The sequence below is a fragment of the Aureobasidium melanogenum genome (assembly GCF_000721775.1).
Source record: "Aureobasidium melanogenum CBS 110374 unplaced genomic scaffold scaffold_23, whole genome shotgun sequence".
Lineage (NCBI taxonomy): Eukaryota > Fungi > Ascomycota > Dothideomycetes > Dothideales > Saccotheciaceae > Aureobasidium > Aureobasidium melanogenum.
Window position 1 is genome coordinate 308,875 of NW_024470075.1, and position 16,652 is coordinate 325,526.

At 50.5% G+C, this 16,652-nt stretch overlaps 6 protein-coding genes across 6 annotated transcripts; 3 read left to right on the plus strand and 3 right to left on the minus strand.

Moving 5' to 3' along the window:
• Positions 1-1,116: 1,116 nt before the first annotated feature.
• M437DRAFT_55801 (alpha/beta-hydrolase) lies at positions 1,117-3,421 on the plus strand (the record flags this gene model as incomplete). Its single annotated transcript, XM_041022934.1, has 4 exons — positions 1,117-1,309; positions 1,356-1,624; positions 1,704-2,645; positions 2,699-3,421. 4 exons carry the CDS (start codon positions 1,117-1,119, stop codon positions 3,419-3,421), a joined length of 2,127 nt encoding a protein of 708 aa, XP_040876854.1.
• A 500-nt stretch (positions 3,422-3,921) lies between these two features.
• On the plus strand, positions 3,922-5,988 carry M437DRAFT_55800 (TFP11-domain-containing protein; the record flags this gene model as incomplete). The annotated part of the gene is made up of 1 exon (XM_041022933.1): positions 3,922-5,988. One exon carries the CDS (start codon positions 3,922-3,924, stop codon positions 5,986-5,988), a length of 2,067 nt encoding a protein of 688 aa, XP_040876855.1.
• Positions 5,989-6,758: 770 nt separating this feature from the next.
• M437DRAFT_55985 (ATP-dependent metallopeptidase Hfl) lies at positions 6,759-8,888 on the minus strand (the record flags this gene model as incomplete). Its single annotated transcript, XM_041022975.1, has 1 exon — positions 6,759-8,888. The coding sequence occupies one exon, from the start codon at positions 8,886-8,888 to the stop codon at positions 6,759-6,761; it is 2,130 nt and encodes a 709-aa protein (XP_040876856.1).
• A 587-nt stretch (positions 8,889-9,475) lies between these two features.
• M437DRAFT_13992 (uncharacterized protein) lies at positions 9,476-10,064 on the minus strand (the record flags this gene model as incomplete). The annotated part of the gene is made up of 3 exons (XM_041018740.1): positions 9,476-9,654; positions 9,713-9,907; positions 9,965-10,064. Coding segments are annotated over 3 exons (474 nt in total), but the record flags the coding sequence as incomplete, so codon positions are not given.
• Positions 10,065-14,797: 4,733 nt separating this feature from the next.
• On the plus strand, positions 14,798-15,265 carry M437DRAFT_68804 (uncharacterized protein; the record flags this gene model as incomplete). Its single annotated transcript, XM_041025175.1, has 2 exons — positions 14,798-14,868; positions 14,914-15,265. 2 exons carry the CDS (start codon positions 14,798-14,800, stop codon positions 15,263-15,265), a joined length of 423 nt encoding a protein of 140 aa, XP_040876858.1.
• Positions 15,266-15,425: 160 nt separating this feature from the next.
• Positions 15,426-16,380, minus strand: M437DRAFT_77932 (uncharacterized protein; the record flags this gene model as incomplete). The annotated part of the gene is made up of 3 exons (XM_041026907.1): positions 15,426-15,476; positions 15,529-16,065; positions 16,237-16,380. The coding sequence occupies 3 exons, from the start codon at positions 16,378-16,380 to the stop codon at positions 15,426-15,428; spliced, it is 732 nt and encodes a 243-aa protein (XP_040876859.1).
• Between the last annotated feature and the right edge of the window lie 272 nt (positions 16,381-16,652).

Sequence of the window (16,652 nt, forward strand, 5' to 3'; positions counted from 1 at the left end):
GTTCTTTTTCATGGCTGCCGGTGGAAATGGCTTAAAACTGAAATGAGCGCTGTGATTGGGATACGACTCTTGATGATATTTTAGGGTTACTGCCTGTGAGATGCACTGAACCCTTTGGTTTCTTTTGTGGTATTTCCTTCAGGAGAGATCGAGGGGGGCAGCCAAAACACAATACCAACAAGTGTCCAACAAGCTCATCTCTAAATTCCGGAACACGTCTTGAACGAGAATTGACACTTTATAAATGTCAAGATGATAAAGATGGTGGTGGTGTCTAGGTTGCCAAGGCCTGCGAAAACGCCGGTTCCTTGCATGGGCGGCTGAAAGTGAAATTGGGTGGGAGAAAGGTCCGTCCCCCAAGGCGCAGCATCAATGCTCTCCTCCACCCCAAGTCTTTCTGACCTCAGGCTGCGGGCGCACCAATAGTGTAGTGCTCATCTTGCGTGTCCTTTCTCGTCGCACTCGATCAGCGACCCATCTTGACGCCTGAAATTATTGAGGATCCGTCAGTGTGGTGTCTGCTGCTTTCCGCTCCTTTGATTGTTCTTGCGACTTCTTGTGTAGAGGTGTGGTGTAAAGCAGTTTTTCTTGGTGAGTAACGACTTTATCGTACGACCATCTAAGTCTTCACAATCATCACCGAAAACGTTCCTTCGCGATCAGCTACAACATAGTCGTGTATCTGGGTTCCTTATCTGTGGAGGAGCTTACAGCCTGGGTGGAGCAGAAAATAAGGGAAGCTGTGAACTGACTCAAAATCCAGCAGTCGTACCTTCCACACTGCTTAGTGCAGCACAAAGTGTGTATCTACAGAACTGGCTTTCCGAGACTGTATTATTCTAGTCGTCCTGCAATATCGAAAGTATCGAGTAAGTCTCATCTCCCTCTATCGGCCCTCTCAATGTTGGCCATTGCAATACACGATACACGCGAAGCCAGTCATGATTCCATCGAAAGCAGGCCTCTTCTGCCCTACTCAGGCTAGACCATAAAGCATTGCATCACAGAGACTTCTTTCAACCTCCCATTGCATGGACTTTGCCTCAAGGGATGTAAGACTTCATGAGACTGACAGTTGACTAGTCACAATTCATCGTCGGTATATCTTAATGAAACATGCAACCCGCTATCATCGCATCTCTTCTAGCCTCGCCTTTGCTTGTGCTGGCGCAATTCCCACCACCAGTTCAGTACTCCAATATTCTCAAGTCGCCCATCAACGAGAATATCACCATTGCATACAAAACTCCGCCTGCTGGCACATGTACCACGGCGTTCAGCACCCAGAAACAGTTTACTGGTTATATTGGTATGATTCATCGTACAAATACTCTGACTCTTGCTCATTCAATCAGGCCTTCCTCCTTTCACGCTGCAACCGATACAACAGAACTACTCGATCAACACCTTCTTCTGGTTCACCGAGGCACGGCAAAATCCAGAGACGGCTCCGCTGACAATCTGGATCAATGGAGGACCTGGAAGCAGTAGTCTGATCGGCATGTTTGCTGAGAACGGCCCTTGCGAGGTCGTCCAAATGGCAGATGGCTCTTATGGCACTCAGTCACGTATGTGGGGCTGGGACAGGAGCTCGAACATTCTTTTCATCGATCAACCAACTCAGGTACGTATTTCAGCAATATCGACGTGATTATCGCTCTCTGTCGCAATGAACAAACCGGTTGACCGCTGATCGATTGTAGGTCGGACTTTCTTACGACACTCTCACCAACTTGACTTACGGTCTCTTCGACAACACCTTTTCCCCATTGGCAAACACCACCGGTGACGGTGAGGGGAGTGAGCCTGCTTATGCATTCATGAATGGGACTTTCAGCTCTGGTAATCCAATGTCGACGAGCAATACCACCGACATCTCAGCCAGAGCTGCTTGGCATTTCCTTCAAAGCTTCTTGTCTGCATTCCCACAGTACAACCCTGGTGTTCGCCCAAACAGCTCTCAAATCTCAACCACTGGTGTCAACCTCTTTGCTGAGAGTTATGGTGGTACATATGGTCCAACCTTTGCAAATTACTTCGAGGAGCAGAATGCAAAACGCGAAAATGGCACCTTGCCTAAAAACTCTACCTTGGAGATCAAACTTACATCATTGGGCATCGTCAATGGATTGATCGATTCACTAATTCAGGACTACTATTACGCCACTTTCGCCTACAACAACACGTTCGGCATTCAGGCAATCTCGCAGACAGACGAACTCAATCTGATCCAGCAGTACAACAATGAGTGTAGCAAGCAGACTAACCTTTGTCGTACAATCGCCAATCAGACCGACCCTGAGGGCGAAGGCGACAGTCAGCAGGCCAATATGGCATGCCAAGCAGCCACATACTATTGCAATAGCCTGATGTTCCCATTCAGTCGAAGCAATCTCAGCGTCTACGATATTCGTGTTCAAACTCCCTCGCCAGATCCATCGAATGCCTATCTGGAATATCTCAATACGGCATCAGTGCAGCAAGCCATTGGAGCCCGTGTCAACTATACAACTAGCAGCAATGCTGTCATGGGTGCTTTTGTCAGAACAGGAGACTCGATCCGCGGTGGTCAGATCCAAGAGATTGCCAACCTTCTCCGATCTGGAGTGCGAGTGTCTCTGATGTATGGCGATGCTGATTACATTGTACGGTACTTACCAAAGAGAATGACTATTCATATCACTGACATGTATGCTAGTGCAACTGGAAAGGCGGCGAGGCTGCATCTTTCGCTGTCGCAGCTGCCCTCTCAGACTTCCCTGCAAACGGATCAGCACCTTCATATCTCTCTGGCTGGAACAGTGCAGGCTATGCGGATATTGTTGTCAACACGAGTTATGTCGGAGGTGCCGTACGCCAGTTTGGTAACTTCTCGTTCAGCCGAATCTATGATGCGGGCCACATGGTTCCATTCTACCAACCGGAGACGGCCTTCACCGTCTTCACTCGTGTCATCGATGGCACCGATCTTAGTACCGGAGAGCCGATTGATCTTTCGACTTTCCAGTCATCTGGACCGATGAATTCGACGCACACGAACTCGCCACTAGCGAAGCAGCCAGCACCGACTTGTTGGATCCGAGCAGTGCAGGACACTTGCTCGGCTGAGCAGATCAGTGAGATGAGAGAAGGCAAGGGCATTGTAGAGGCAGGGGTATGGTATTCGAACTCGAAACAGTACAGCGCGCCCAGCAGTACTGTTGCAGCTGGAAAGCCTGGCGCACCAGCCAGTCAGTCTTCGACAAGCTCGCAGTCGACCAGCAGTGGTAGCAGTGGCACAAGTACTGTCGCGCTGACAGGAGTGTTCACGGCAACTGCAACGCCCAGTCCTTCCAAGGGAACGGCTTCTGGTACAACGAAAGGCACGAACAAGTGGATTCAGAGTCTGCTTGGGTTGTGTGCCTTGTTGGTGATCATGTAAGAAATCGAAGTCGTGATGGTGAACAGTCGAGCCCAGGAGGCCGACTGTATTCTTATGGAGGATACCCTATGAAGTTGTGCAGGCGGCACGTTAATTGTACATGAGTAAAATGATTGTCTGACTGCCCTTCGCTTTATGTTCCACGTGTAAACATGAGAGAATGGTGATAATCTTGTAGGGTATAAATGGCATGTGAAGGTCGGCAAAATCCGAGCTCCGACGATGACTTCACCAGGGCAGCCTGGAGCTCTTCCAAATAATAAATCTCCCAACCACAACTCTACGCAACCAACCTACACCGTCGCCCGTTGGCGCGACTTCACCCATCGCCACCGCATCGCCCGGGAAGGCCGTCCCTCACGAGCGGCAAGATGGAGCGCGCAAGCTTCAAACGCAAAGGCGAATTCGGCGCCAACAACAACAGCCGCAAGAGCGCCAAACTAGATGGAACGAATGGACCACCTGCAACTTCATCCGGCAAGATGACTTTCGCCGAGCGCATGATGGCCAAGATGGGCTACAAACAAGGCCAAGGACTGGGAAAGCAAGGCGAAGGAATCGTCAACCCCATCGAAGTCAAACTGCGACCACAAGGAGCAGGTGTCGGCGCAGTAAAAGAAAAGACGGAACAATACAAGGCTGAGCAAAGGCGAAAAGCAGAGGCCAAAGGAGAGGAATACGAGGATTCTAGCGAAGAGGAACGGAGAGCGAGGAAGAGAAGAGCCGAAAGGAAGAAGGAGGAAAGAGCTGGTGGTGTAGGTGCTGGTGGTAGGAGAAAGACAAAGTATCGTACTGTCGAGGATGTGCGTGCTGCGGCGCCTGGATTGGAATTGCCGAAAGCAATGTTGGGTAGTATCGTTGATGCTACAGGAGGGACTACGAAATTGCTTACTAGCACTGCTGGACTCATGACATCAAACGTTGTCCCTGCCGAAACCGAAGCCGACAAGATAGCGAAACGCGAAAGATTGGAACTGGAAGCTTTTATCGAAGCATGGCATGGTCTACAAGAACGAAAAGTTGTGGTCGAAGAACAGCAAGGTCATCTACAAATGGACATCAACCAAGCCGACGACGATATCAAGAAGATGCAAGAGATGGTTGAAGCAGTTGAGGCCTTGAATATCGCAAACATTGATTGGGGTCAAGCAATGGAAAAGCTAGGGAAACTACAACAAGATTTCCGTCACGATATTGATAGCTACAATCTGTCTGAGGCGGCTGTCGCAACAATTGCACCCCTGTTCAAAGCCGACCTGGATGACTGGGATCCTCTGGAGACACCTTCATATCGCTTGGTCGAACATCTGACGCACTTGAAACCTATTCTGGGGTTGGAGAAAACCACATCTGCCTTAGCAACCTCGAATCCAGACATCGACCCGGAACAACGTCGCTACCGCAAACAGAAGACCACTACACCATATGAAAGTCTGATATATGGTGTTTGGCTACCAAAGATGCGATCCACCGTCACACGCTGGGACGTACACGATCCTTCCTCTCTGATCACTGTAGTCACAGCCTGGAGACCTTTGCTTCCTGCCTTTGTCTACTCAAACCTACTGGATCAACAGATCGTTCCGAAGTTGTCAGAAGCATTAAGTGCATGGAATCCAAGGAAAAGACGCCATCATCATAAGTCGTCGAGTAATGATGCACCGCATATCTGGTTGTTCCCATGGTTACCATTACTTCCTCCTTACCATCTCGATCCTAAATCTACTACTGGCCTGCTGGTAGATGCGAAACGAAAGTTCCGCCGTGTACTGGATACTTGCGATATTTCTACCTTGGTACCTGGTCTCGAGCACTGGAAGCAGCTCTTCGGCCACAAAGACTTTGACGCTACGATGCTTCGACACGTGCTTCCTCGCCTGGCATCTCATCTCTCCAATACCTTCGACATCGATCCAGCAGACCAAGATATCTCACCTCTGGAACACGTATTCGCCTGGCAGCCATTCTTCACCCCCGTCATCTTCGGCCGTTTACTCATTGCAGAATTCTTCCCTAAGTTACACTCGGTGCTGCATCAATGGCTTACCTCTCCCGAAGCTTCTTTCGAAGAAATCGGCGCCTGGTACACATGGTGGAAATCCGTGATCCCTGAAAACCTCCAACGAATCCCAGAAGTCCAAGCAGAGTTTGACAAGGCATTACAAACCATCAACGATGCATTGACATTGCAGGATGAAGGAAGGGATATGGCAGAACTACCTGCTCCAGCCGCTGGTCCTTCTCGTCCCATCGTCTCTTCCACCTCTACATCTGCAGCCACTTCAGCAGCGACCAAACCTCGCGAACAAGAACAACAAGATCTCTCTTTCAAAGATATTGTCGAGGAATGGTGTACCGAACACGATCTCACACTCTTGCCTTTACGAGAAGCTCATCCTGCAACTGGGTCGCCACTTTTCAGGATCACAGCAAGTGTTTCTGGTAGAGGTGGTGTGGTTGTGTTCTTCAAGGGTGATACACTGTGGGTGCAAAAGAGAAAGAGAGAAGATGGGTTTGAGCCGTTGGGGTTGGATGATAAGTTACTTGAACGTGCGGAGGGCAAGTAAGCAGGAAGCACCAAAGAAGGCAAGATGGGCAAGGCATAAGTGCAAAGCGATGGAAAGTGTTCTGTGAACTAGTCTCTTTATGGAGACTGTACCTTCCGTATTGCCCAGCTCCATCTATAGTCGGTCAATTCTTCTCTGCTTGTCGCCTAAATATTCTTGAACATACAAAAGTGAAATGGTGTCGCAGAAGGAGCGAGTCTATCGCGCCTGTCGACGTTCCTTTCTCGAGCCTTTGGAACCAGAGCCAGCAAACGGCAGTCGCAAAAGGAAGGGTTGCGACTTCTTCATATTGCTACTTCAAGACACTGTAGAAATCGATGAAACATGGGGAAATCGAAGGCAAGTCCGTTACGTGAGAAGAATGTTCTGAATTTTTTCTCTTGTTTTGTTCATCTAAACAAATGAAAGAATCCTAAATATGCACATCATGACCTTATGCTAATAATACACATCCCTGAGGGAAGGAGCTCTTGTTCAAGAATCGTCTTGCACACCATGAATGCTCGTTTCCTTGCCTGCTCTTCCTGCTTCTCCTGCAACACATGCGAAGCAGACTCGTCATACACACGAGAGAAAGCTTTGATCCTTGAACGTAAACTGTGACAGAAAGCATCCGTCAACGATAGGAGCCCGAAAGACGACAATTCAGAAGATCTCCGCCACCCCCTAATTCCAAGGTATGAGTGGCCATAAAAGGAGAGTTACCTATCGTGCGCCGGCGCAGGTCTGATGACCTACAGGTTGGTGAATGCCCACCAAGGGTCTAGCTCCTAAGGACCACTGGGATAAGGAGAAGGCCCGTCTTCATTACCACCAGCAGGTCGAGGACTGGGAACACCACCTGGACCACTGCCGCTACCTATTGAAGGTGGCACACCGAAAGTGGGAGGAAGAGGGAACTCCGGAACGTTCTTAACAGGAACATCTGGATCCGCCATTGGCTTCTTCGGTGACAGTTCCTCTCCCCGCACAGCTGCTTCCATCTCTTCTTTGTTCAAAGTCTCATATTTGACGAGCGCGTTTGCCAAACGTTCAAGTCCTTCGCGATTGTCGTTGAGGAGTTTTGTGGCGCGTTCGCGACCTTCTTCTACGAGTCTGCGGACTTCGCTTTCTATGAGTTGCTTCGTTTCGGATGAAAGACGAGCGTAGTCGCTATTCAGGTCCACGTTGCCGAGCTTCTCAGACATACCAGCTTGTGTCACCATCATGTGGGCGATACGAGTGGCATTCTGGATATCAGAAGATGCGCCAGTGGTAACTTGATCAGGTCCGTAGATTAGTTCCTCAGCAACCTTGCCACCCATGCAGACATCAATTTGAGCCATCATTTCTGCTCTGGTTTCTGACACCTTGTCAAGTTCGGGAAGCATTTGAGTAAGACCAAGAGCGTGGCCACGAGGCATGATAGTAGCCTTGTAGAGAGGGGTGGTTTCCTTTGTGAGCATAGCAACAAGAGCGTGACCACCTTCGTGGTATGCAGTCATGACCTTGTCTTTTTGTTGAATGACAGCAGAACGACGTTCGGCACCCATGAGAACCTTGTCCTTGGCCCAGGTCAGATCGTCCATAGTCACACGCTTGGCCTTGTTCTTGGATGCGCGGACGGCAGCCTGGTTGACGATGTTTTCGAGTTCGGCACCACTGAAGCCAGGAGTACCACGGGCAAGAACAGAAGCGTCAACCTCGCCATCGACACGAATGTTTTTGAGATGATGCTTGAGAATGCTGATGCGGCCACGAACGTCGGGCAGGCCAACAACAACATTGCGGTCGAAACGTCCAGGTCTGGTCAAAGCCTTGTCGAGAGACTGAGGGAAGTTAGTGGCACCGATGATAATGACTCCCGTATCTTGATCGAAACCGTCGAGCTCAGTAAGGAGTTGGTTCAGGGTTTGCTTTGCGTACGCGGCATCACGTTCGTGACGCTTGCTGCCAATAGCATCAAGTTCGTCAATGAAGATGATAGCGGGCGACTTTCCACGGGCCTGGGTGAACAAGTCGCGAACGCGCTTCGCACCGACACCAACGTAAACCTCGTCAAATTCAGAACCAGACATGTAGAAGAAGGGAACACCAGCCTCGCCAGCGACAGCGCGAGCAAGGAGAGTTTTACCAGTACCGGGAGGGCCAGTGAGAAGAACACCCTTGGGCAGCTTTCCACCGAGAGTCGAGAACTTATCAGGAGCCTTGAGGAATTCGACGAGTTCCTGGAGTTCTTCTTTTGCCTCGTCGCAGCCGTGAACGTCGGAGAAGCGAGTCTTTTGCATTTCTGGCTTAGCCTGAGCGTCTTGAGCTCCGCCAACCTTCTTAATGACGCTGGTCGCATCGATGAAGAGAGTAAGAAGGACCAGAGAGAGGTAGCAGGTGACACCAAAGACCATCAAGAATTTGACCCATTTGAAAATAGTGGAGCCCAGTGACTCGTCGACAACAACGTAAAGGGGTTCTTTCTTAAGACCGCTGCCTTTACGGGAGACGGAGATGTTGCCACCACGACCAGTGGCAGCAACAGCCTGGCCGGCAGCTTGAGCAGTTTCGTCAGAGTGAGAACCACCGGATTCTGATTGACCGACTTTTTCTATGGCACGCGAGTAGAGGGCATCGACAGAGGGACTTGTAGCATAACGACCAGAATCATAGCGCTCAACTAGGATATCGTGGTGACCGGCGCGGAGTAGAGCAGAGTAGAAGGCGTTTTGGGCAGTAGCGCTTTGGGGGTTGTTGTTGGCCGTCTTCTCCAGACTGGCAAGCAAGTTATGCGAGACGCTGCTGGCGGAACGGGTTTGACGAGAGATGGACTGAACATGCGAGAGTGGCGTGCGGGAGACTGCTGCAAACGAAGGGCGGTATGAGGCAAACGAAGAGTAGGGTTGGGTGCGCAGCACTGCGGCGGTCAGCATACTGAGTCGAGGGACTGGATGGCCATGACGAATGACTGCTGTCTTACCACTAGCGACTAGCGAGGAAGGGGAGGATGAGGCAGACCGCCGTGATAGTTGCTTAAGCGCGGACGAGGCAGATGGCCACAAGGCAATCTTTAGGCATGCGGTCAGCGGTTGTATGAAGAGTGGCCAAGTAGTTGCCTCCTTACCTGGGCGCCGCGAGAGGCCATGATTGCGCCTAGAGATGTGGTAGACTCAGTCGGCAATCAAGGCGGGACAGCTCGAGGGATTGCTGCGTGAGAAAGGAGAGGAATGTATGCGAATGTTTCGTGTATGCAGATAGCAATGATGGAAGATGGAAGGCAAGACCAAGACAGTTGACACTTCCACTTCGGTCGGTCGCATCGGCGTTTCGACCGGGCAGATGACGCTCACTCTCCCGACTCAGGCGCCAGAAGCTTCTTCCGAGCCCGCCGTTTTACCTACGATAAAACACTCTCACGTGGCACTTCTCTGATAACGAACAGGTGAAGCTATCACAATCTAACCTTCAACATGAGTCTACATTATCTGGTGGTAGCGTCATTGTGAGATAACACTTCCGCTCACGTCTCGAAAGCAGAAGGAGCGACAGAAATAACAACAACCAAACTTGCCACAATCAGCGCTCCTGCCACAAACGACACCACCATAATACTTCCTCTCGAAGCTGGGAATTTGCCTCGAATCACATAGTGTTGGCTTTCGAAATATCTGTGGAACCCGAGTAGAAGGATGAGAATTGCTGTTTGATACAATTTAGTCATTGGTATACGAGAAACGAAGCTAGTATGACAACTTACACACTCCGAGGAAGGTCACTCCCAATGGCTTGCCAAGCTGCCGCAACTTCTCTCTATCAATGTTGTTGACCGCAGTCGTCGCTTTCGAGCCGTCTTCATTCGCGATCGATGTGTTGAGTCTGAAGAGCTGTGTAATGGCAATCCCTATCGATGCAAATGACAGAGATGTTCGCAACCAGGCCAGAAAAGTTCTTTCTGTAGTCGTGATCAGTATTGAGAGTCTGTAAGTGTTATAGGATCGTCGTAACATACCCAGCGCAAGATGGTCGCGTGCAACGCTACCCTTGTTCTCGAGCTCGACACTGCCGTATTTTTCGACAAGCTGTCTCCAGTAGTGTTCCCTATCCCCCTCGTCCTCGGACTCTTGACTGGTGCCAACACTGCCCTGTCTCGAATCTCTGCCTCCACGGGTACTTGCAGCTCTCGATGATGTACCGCTTTTTCTTCTGCGCTCGACTGGGCTCAACTCTCGGTCTAGCCCTTCTTCTGCTGCTCCGTCATATCCTGCGGTAACAGTGTGCTCTGGATCTGTACTCCCATAGGTACCCACACCTGTTCTGCGTCTGACAATTGCCGTATTCTCGTCCGCACTGCTTTCTGCTTCCTCGCGTGCTCGGTCGGAACTGGCGTTGTTGCGTCTTGACATGAAAGATGAGGCCCTGTCAAAACCGTCTGGTCGAGTGGAAACAGTGGAACAAAAGGTAACACTGCGACGAGGTTCAAGCAATGGTGAACCTCTGCTTGGGTTCAATGAGTTTGAGGAGGCCTGTCTTGGTATGTTCTTCGGAGCTAATTTTATACCACGCTCTAGGCTCTGGCGAGGGCTTGTCTTTGGGCTCGATTTCGAATGACGGCCTGGACTAGCCTTGGGACTTGATCGAGGGCTTTTCTCCTTCGGTTGTTCTGTTTCTGTAGGCTTTACATATGGTTCAAATGGGTGGCCCTCAGTCTCCAGATGATCACCGGTATCCTTCTTATCGCTAGTAGGCGCAGTGGCTCTAGCAGGTTTTCCCGGGGTCTCCGATAGCTTCGATGTTGGTGGTTTGGGAGGGTAAGGCTCTACTTGAGGTTGCTTTGATAAGTCCTCCTCGACTTCGCTAGCGGTAGTACTGTGGTAAACACCTCTCTTCGGCCGCTCAATTTCGCTCTCGCTTGTAAAGTCATAGAAGCGATGGTCACGATTGCTCGACCAAGAAGAGAAAGGCGGCACGGGTGTTGATAAATTGGCATGGGTACGCAAAGACGGATTAGTAGGTCCCGGCGTCGGTGTGATGAGATCACTCTCAGACTCGTAATCCGTCGCCGACCTAGAGCTGTCTCCCTTCTCGGACGTGGATGCAGGTGAACACGGTAGAGGCATGACTGGCTCACCGTTTATTTTGGTGGCTGGGTATGGTTCAAGAATCTACCCAGATGGCGTGATTGGGCCTAGGCGGTGATGATCCGAATGTCGTGATTGAGTTTGTGGCTTCTGATATCGAGTACCGGACGTTGAAATATCCTGTACAACCCGGAAGCTCTGTTTATAAGACGTACTTGATGGACGCAATAGACGCTGCTCAAAGCAATTGGCGGTGGACCACGCGGACAAGCTGGGGTACAGAGTGTCGAGACGATCAAAATCAACGTACGCAGCTCGAATTAGGTCACGAATCGATACCAGGAATATTGCTCTTGCTCCTGGGTCAACTCGAAAGGTTGCATTGCTCTGCGCCTTTCGAAGGCGGGTGTTGTTGATGTCAATGTCAATATGAGCAGCTCGAAGATAAGCTGGAGGACGAGGTGTTCTCCGGCGAAGGTCGACCGGGGTGTATGTCGTCGCGATCGGCATCATTGAGCAACCCCGCCCGAGGCAAGCAAGACTAGCTAAAGGGACGACGAGGATATGCAAGCTGCTGCTTATCTCAAACATGCATATTCAGACTTTCCTTTCCAATTCGCTGTAAATATATCTGACGCGGCTCCTGAGAAGAGAAGCCGCGAGGCATTCTCAGTCCTACAGCAGTCAACTAGCTCTTTATTCCCGATGATAGTGATAAAACCCGTTTCCCCTCGATATACAACTCCATCTACAAAAATGCACATGCCTCATCGCTCTCTCGAACCACAAGCAACTAGAAGATTAGAATCCTCGATCGACTAGACCTCCTTGACCCAGCCAGCAGGCACAAGGCCTTTGCCTTGACCACCTGCTCTTTCAACCTCACACCATCCATCGCCCGAGTCTGGTGTAACCAAGACCATTTTCTCACCCTCGTCCATACTGGTTTCACCCTCGCCGCTAGCTGCGTACGTGTACAAAGCTTCAACATATTTCAGCTTCTTAGCACCACGCTTAGGAGCAACAGCTGGACCCTTCTTCTTGGTAGATGGTGCAGACGAGGCAATCGAGGTTGCGAGACTGGTTATAGACGCGCGATGGCCAGGCTGGGATTTGGCAGGCGATGAGGGTAGTGTCTCGACATAAGATGCAGGAACAAGGCCTTCACCAGTAGATGTGCGGACTTTCATCCAGCCGACGCCATCTGTATTCATCGTTAGCATTCAAGAGATAGAAAGACAAGAGCAAATGGCTTACCATCTGGTTCGACAATCGTGACTTCAGCACCCTCGTCCACGGTGATTTCACCATCACCACTTGCCTGGTAAGGATACATCATCTTGCCGCGAGGCTGGCCATCTGACGAATCGCCGTTGCTGCCCGCGTATTGGTCCGGCGGTGGTGCCAAAATGCGACGCTTAGCTGTGTTTGACCGTCCCAAGTCGTTGGCGCTATCATTCGAGTTCGAGGGCGGTCGAACGTTTGTTCCAGACACGCTGCGATTGGCGCTTGCAGCGTAGCCAGATGAGAGTGTGTTCATGCTACCCATAGTGTCGGTGCGGTTGAGACGAGGCATGTCATTGACCGAGTCAGAAGAGGCTTGTGCTGCTGCATTGGCTGCTGGAGGTGTTGATGCTGAGGCTGTGGCCTGTCTCTCGGCCTTGATCTTTTTCTTCTGTTCCTTGTCAAGTGGACCGGGGCAATTCGCTGGAACCTTCATTTGACATTTGCTGTGGCAGGTGAACCCACAGTCTTCGCAGTCGAAGCCCTTTGCTGAGAGTCCCCATAAGCGATCGCCACAAAGATCACAGTTGGTAGGCAACTTGAAAGTCTGTGATTTGAACGCATGGTTCTGGGCACCAATGCTCAAGTCACCAACAGCAGTTGCAATGGTGCTGACCTCAACTTCACATGTCACCTTCTTCCTTTCAGATTCATGTAGCGATTCTTGCAAGTTGAATTGTGCCCGCACAACTTCAACTTCATCGCGCTTGTCTGTGCCATCTCTAATCGCTTGACGCACCTTCTTCGCGCCCTCAACCTCGCGACGCTTAGCGTCACACTCTCTTCGCAGCTCGGTCAACTGTCCCTTGCTCTTCATCATGATGTTGCGAAGATAAGTCTTGCTGGAATCATCCGAGGCCATGACATCGTCGTCTAGCCATACTGGTGAGGGCTCGAAAGTGAAATCGGCAGGGTCTTGCCAATTTGCAGCGTTATGGCGAACGAACATCATGGAATCAAGAACGGGGTTGTTACGTGGAATCTCGGCCGAGAGGTTCTCGAGCAGCTGGGTGGATCGCGAGAGAGTCTGTGTCTCGATGGTCGCTGCTTGTAGCCACAAAGTATTCAACTTGGCTACACGTGTCTCTGACAGGTCTTGTAACGAGTCCAGCAAGTCGGGGATGTATTCGTGATAGTATCGCTCTTTCTGCTTGTTGGTGACGTTGATGGCGATCAAGTAGGTATTCTTGGTGTTGCGCATATCTGCCTGGATCTGTACATAGGCGGCCTGTGCCTTGGTCTTGCCGTGATCGAAACTACTATCGATCTTCTTTCTGCTCTTTTCGACATCCTGGCAGACGCTGTCATACTTTGTCTTTGTCTTGCGCAGATCAGCATAGGTGTTGTCACGCTCTTTCTCAAGTTTGGCGGCATAATCGGCGTGGTGTTTACGCAAGTCTTCGCATCTGGTAGACAGATTTTTGATAGGATCGGCGAGGTGCGAGATGAGTTGAGTAGCGAAGCGATCGTGTTCGGCGGCACGGTTCTCGAGGGTGGTGAGTTGAGTAGCCCATGTGGTCATGGAAGCACTGAACGGAGAGTTGGTCAGCACAAGGACTCTCGGGACAGGTGGGGACTCAATTGTACCTCTCTAGAGAGCCAGGAGTGACTGTCGGAGTGTCGCCTACACTCAAGCTGCTCTGTTTGCGGACCTTCTTGTCAAAGTACTTTTTGGCGAGGGCACTGAGTTTCTGGCTGTACTCCTTTTCAATGGCACTCCGTTCCCGGTAGAAGCCCTGAATATCGTCGAGCCATGTGATACCGCCTAACACCCAAGCATTCACAGGTTTGAAGCCATCCTATGCACTCATGTCAGTCCGTTGCTAGTCCAAGACGACCCAACGGATCGGCAGCCGACCAACCTTCAACTCGGCGCCAAACTGCGGCGCGATGTCTAGCTCGGCCATGCAGAATTAACAAAATGTAAAGGCAGGTTGAGACGAGAAGTAGAGCCGGCCAGGGCGGCTTTCTACACACAAACAATGCACGTAGCCTTTGAGAAGAAGACACGCGGGCAGGGCAATCACGTGCCTTCATGCATTTGTCTCAACTCCCCCTCTGTCTTAACTCCCCCTTATATGCGTTAGAAGTATTCTTACCGCTAACACTCTAGTATCTAAAAATACTCTAGTGCTCTAGTACTAAATATTTCTTTATAATATTATCTGCATACCTGGTTTCGTGAAGCTGGATAGTGCCAAGGCAATATGATGCAGGTTGGCACAAAGACCACGCGTCAAAAGCAGCTCCTTTCTCACACGAAAAGTTGCCGTATCAGGGCATACTTGGTTGCCAAGCTATAGACTGACATCATGTTGCGTAGGCCCATACAAGAATCGATTTTTGAACAGGTTATAGATGACGGCAAAGGTGTTTTATAAAGAGCAAGATGCGCCGGTGAGAGACGAGTTTGAATTGAAGTACTGCATCAAACAAACAACCTATAAATCCATCAAGCAAAACAACACATATTGACAACCATGGGTCTCATTCACAAGCTCGAAGAAAAGGTGCTTCACCACGGTGACAAGAAGCATGAACAGCAGCACATGTATGCATTGAATCTCTTGAGACTTTTCTAATTCCCACTGACCAGAACAAGGCCTCCTCAACAACAAGGCTTTGGCCAGCAGGGCTTTGGCCAACAGAGTTATGGTCAACCACAAGGCGGCTACGGTGGCGGCGGCATGGGCATGAACGGTGGTCGCCAGGAGTTTGGTGGTCACCACTCTGGTGGCGGGTTTGGTGGACCTTCGCAGCAAGGAGGACAATTTGGTCCTTCAGGAGGTATGGGTGGTCCTCAAATGGGAATGGGCGGTGAAGGTCACCATGGTGGTCATCATGGAGGTCCCGGTGGCCCTGGTGGTATGGGTGGAGGCGGCTTTGGAGGTCCTGGAGGAATGGGCGGTGGACCTCAGGGTGGTCCCGGAGGCCCTGGAGGTTGGTAAAGGGTCTTGCTGTTTCGGTTTGGTCGATTTGCGCCACACTCTAGGTATACGCATGTAATGAATTGATACGCATCTTCACTTTTGTCTGGATGTCTGAACGCCACAAGCACCCTCAGAGTAGTGACTGGATGACGGCTCCGTAATGGGCGACATTCGATGTCTAAGCCCACCTCAGCTCGTAACCAAAGACGGTTCGACGTAGAAGTTCATCCTGCTCACGTAGTCAGCATCATGTGGGAGCGTCGTAGTGGAGAGCTACGCACACCAGGGTCTTCTTCAAACATGACCTTGTCCATGACCTTTTCCAGAACTTTATCGACCTTCAGTCCGCTTTCCTTCGCCAGATCAAAGAAAGCCAGATCTTTCTCCAGCAACCATGGTCTGTACGGGGTAAAGAAGACGAGTGCGGTACCATCCTTTTTCAGAGACTTGGTGACGGTCTGAACAAGCTTTTTGTGCTCGGAGTGATTGAACAGTAGGTCAGCAAGAATCAAAACGTCGAAGGCCTCATCTGGCCTGACCTCCTCAATCAGAGCTGACGGATCAGCACCCCAAAGAAACCCTTTAGCAACGATTGGTAATGAGGGAGCACAAGCTTCAATGTTATAAGAAAGGTTGATAATGAGATCAGCATCAGGATAGTCGGTGACAACAACGCGCTTGGCAGAGAGATGTGCTGAGATGAGAGAAGGGAGGCCAGCACCAGCGCCTAGCTCCAGGACAGTCTTGGATTTGACAAGGTGTGGGTTTGATTCGAAGTGCAGAGCAATCGTACGGCCAGCGTTCCAGAGAAAATGACCCTGGATTCGTTGTCAGCCAATGCTCAAGAGAAGGCCAGGTAATGCGTCTCTGCCACTCTTGGCAGAGTAATGCTTTCCAATCCACACTTGGGGTAATCGAGATTCAATTCTGTGATGTCCGACTGCGGACGAGTATACAGAGGAGACAAGAACAGGACGAGGGGAACCTACCCAGAGGGGATTGTGCCCGACCAGGCGTAGATTCAGCTTCAAACCACTTTGCAAAGTATATTCTACAAAAGTGGGCTCTTTTTCGGCTTCATAGAACCCTTCGGGCTCTTCGAAAATGTCCAGTTCTCCTTCCGAATCCGACATGTTGTTCAATTGGTACTGGTTGTGGTGAGTGGTCATCAGGATATTAACTTTTTTCGGACGCGGCTATAAAGCTTTGCATTCGTCAACTGTCGCTTCGGCTCTGGTTCCGACGAGATGCGTCCGTGCGCACTGTCTCAACTCGTCGTTCGCTGAGGATCGTCAACTCCACTCGTTACACCTACACATGTCTGACACTATACCAAATATCGCTATAGACCCGCTTGAAAACCTTCAGAAGCAGAAACTATAAACCATTGTTATAGTCGTCTGAG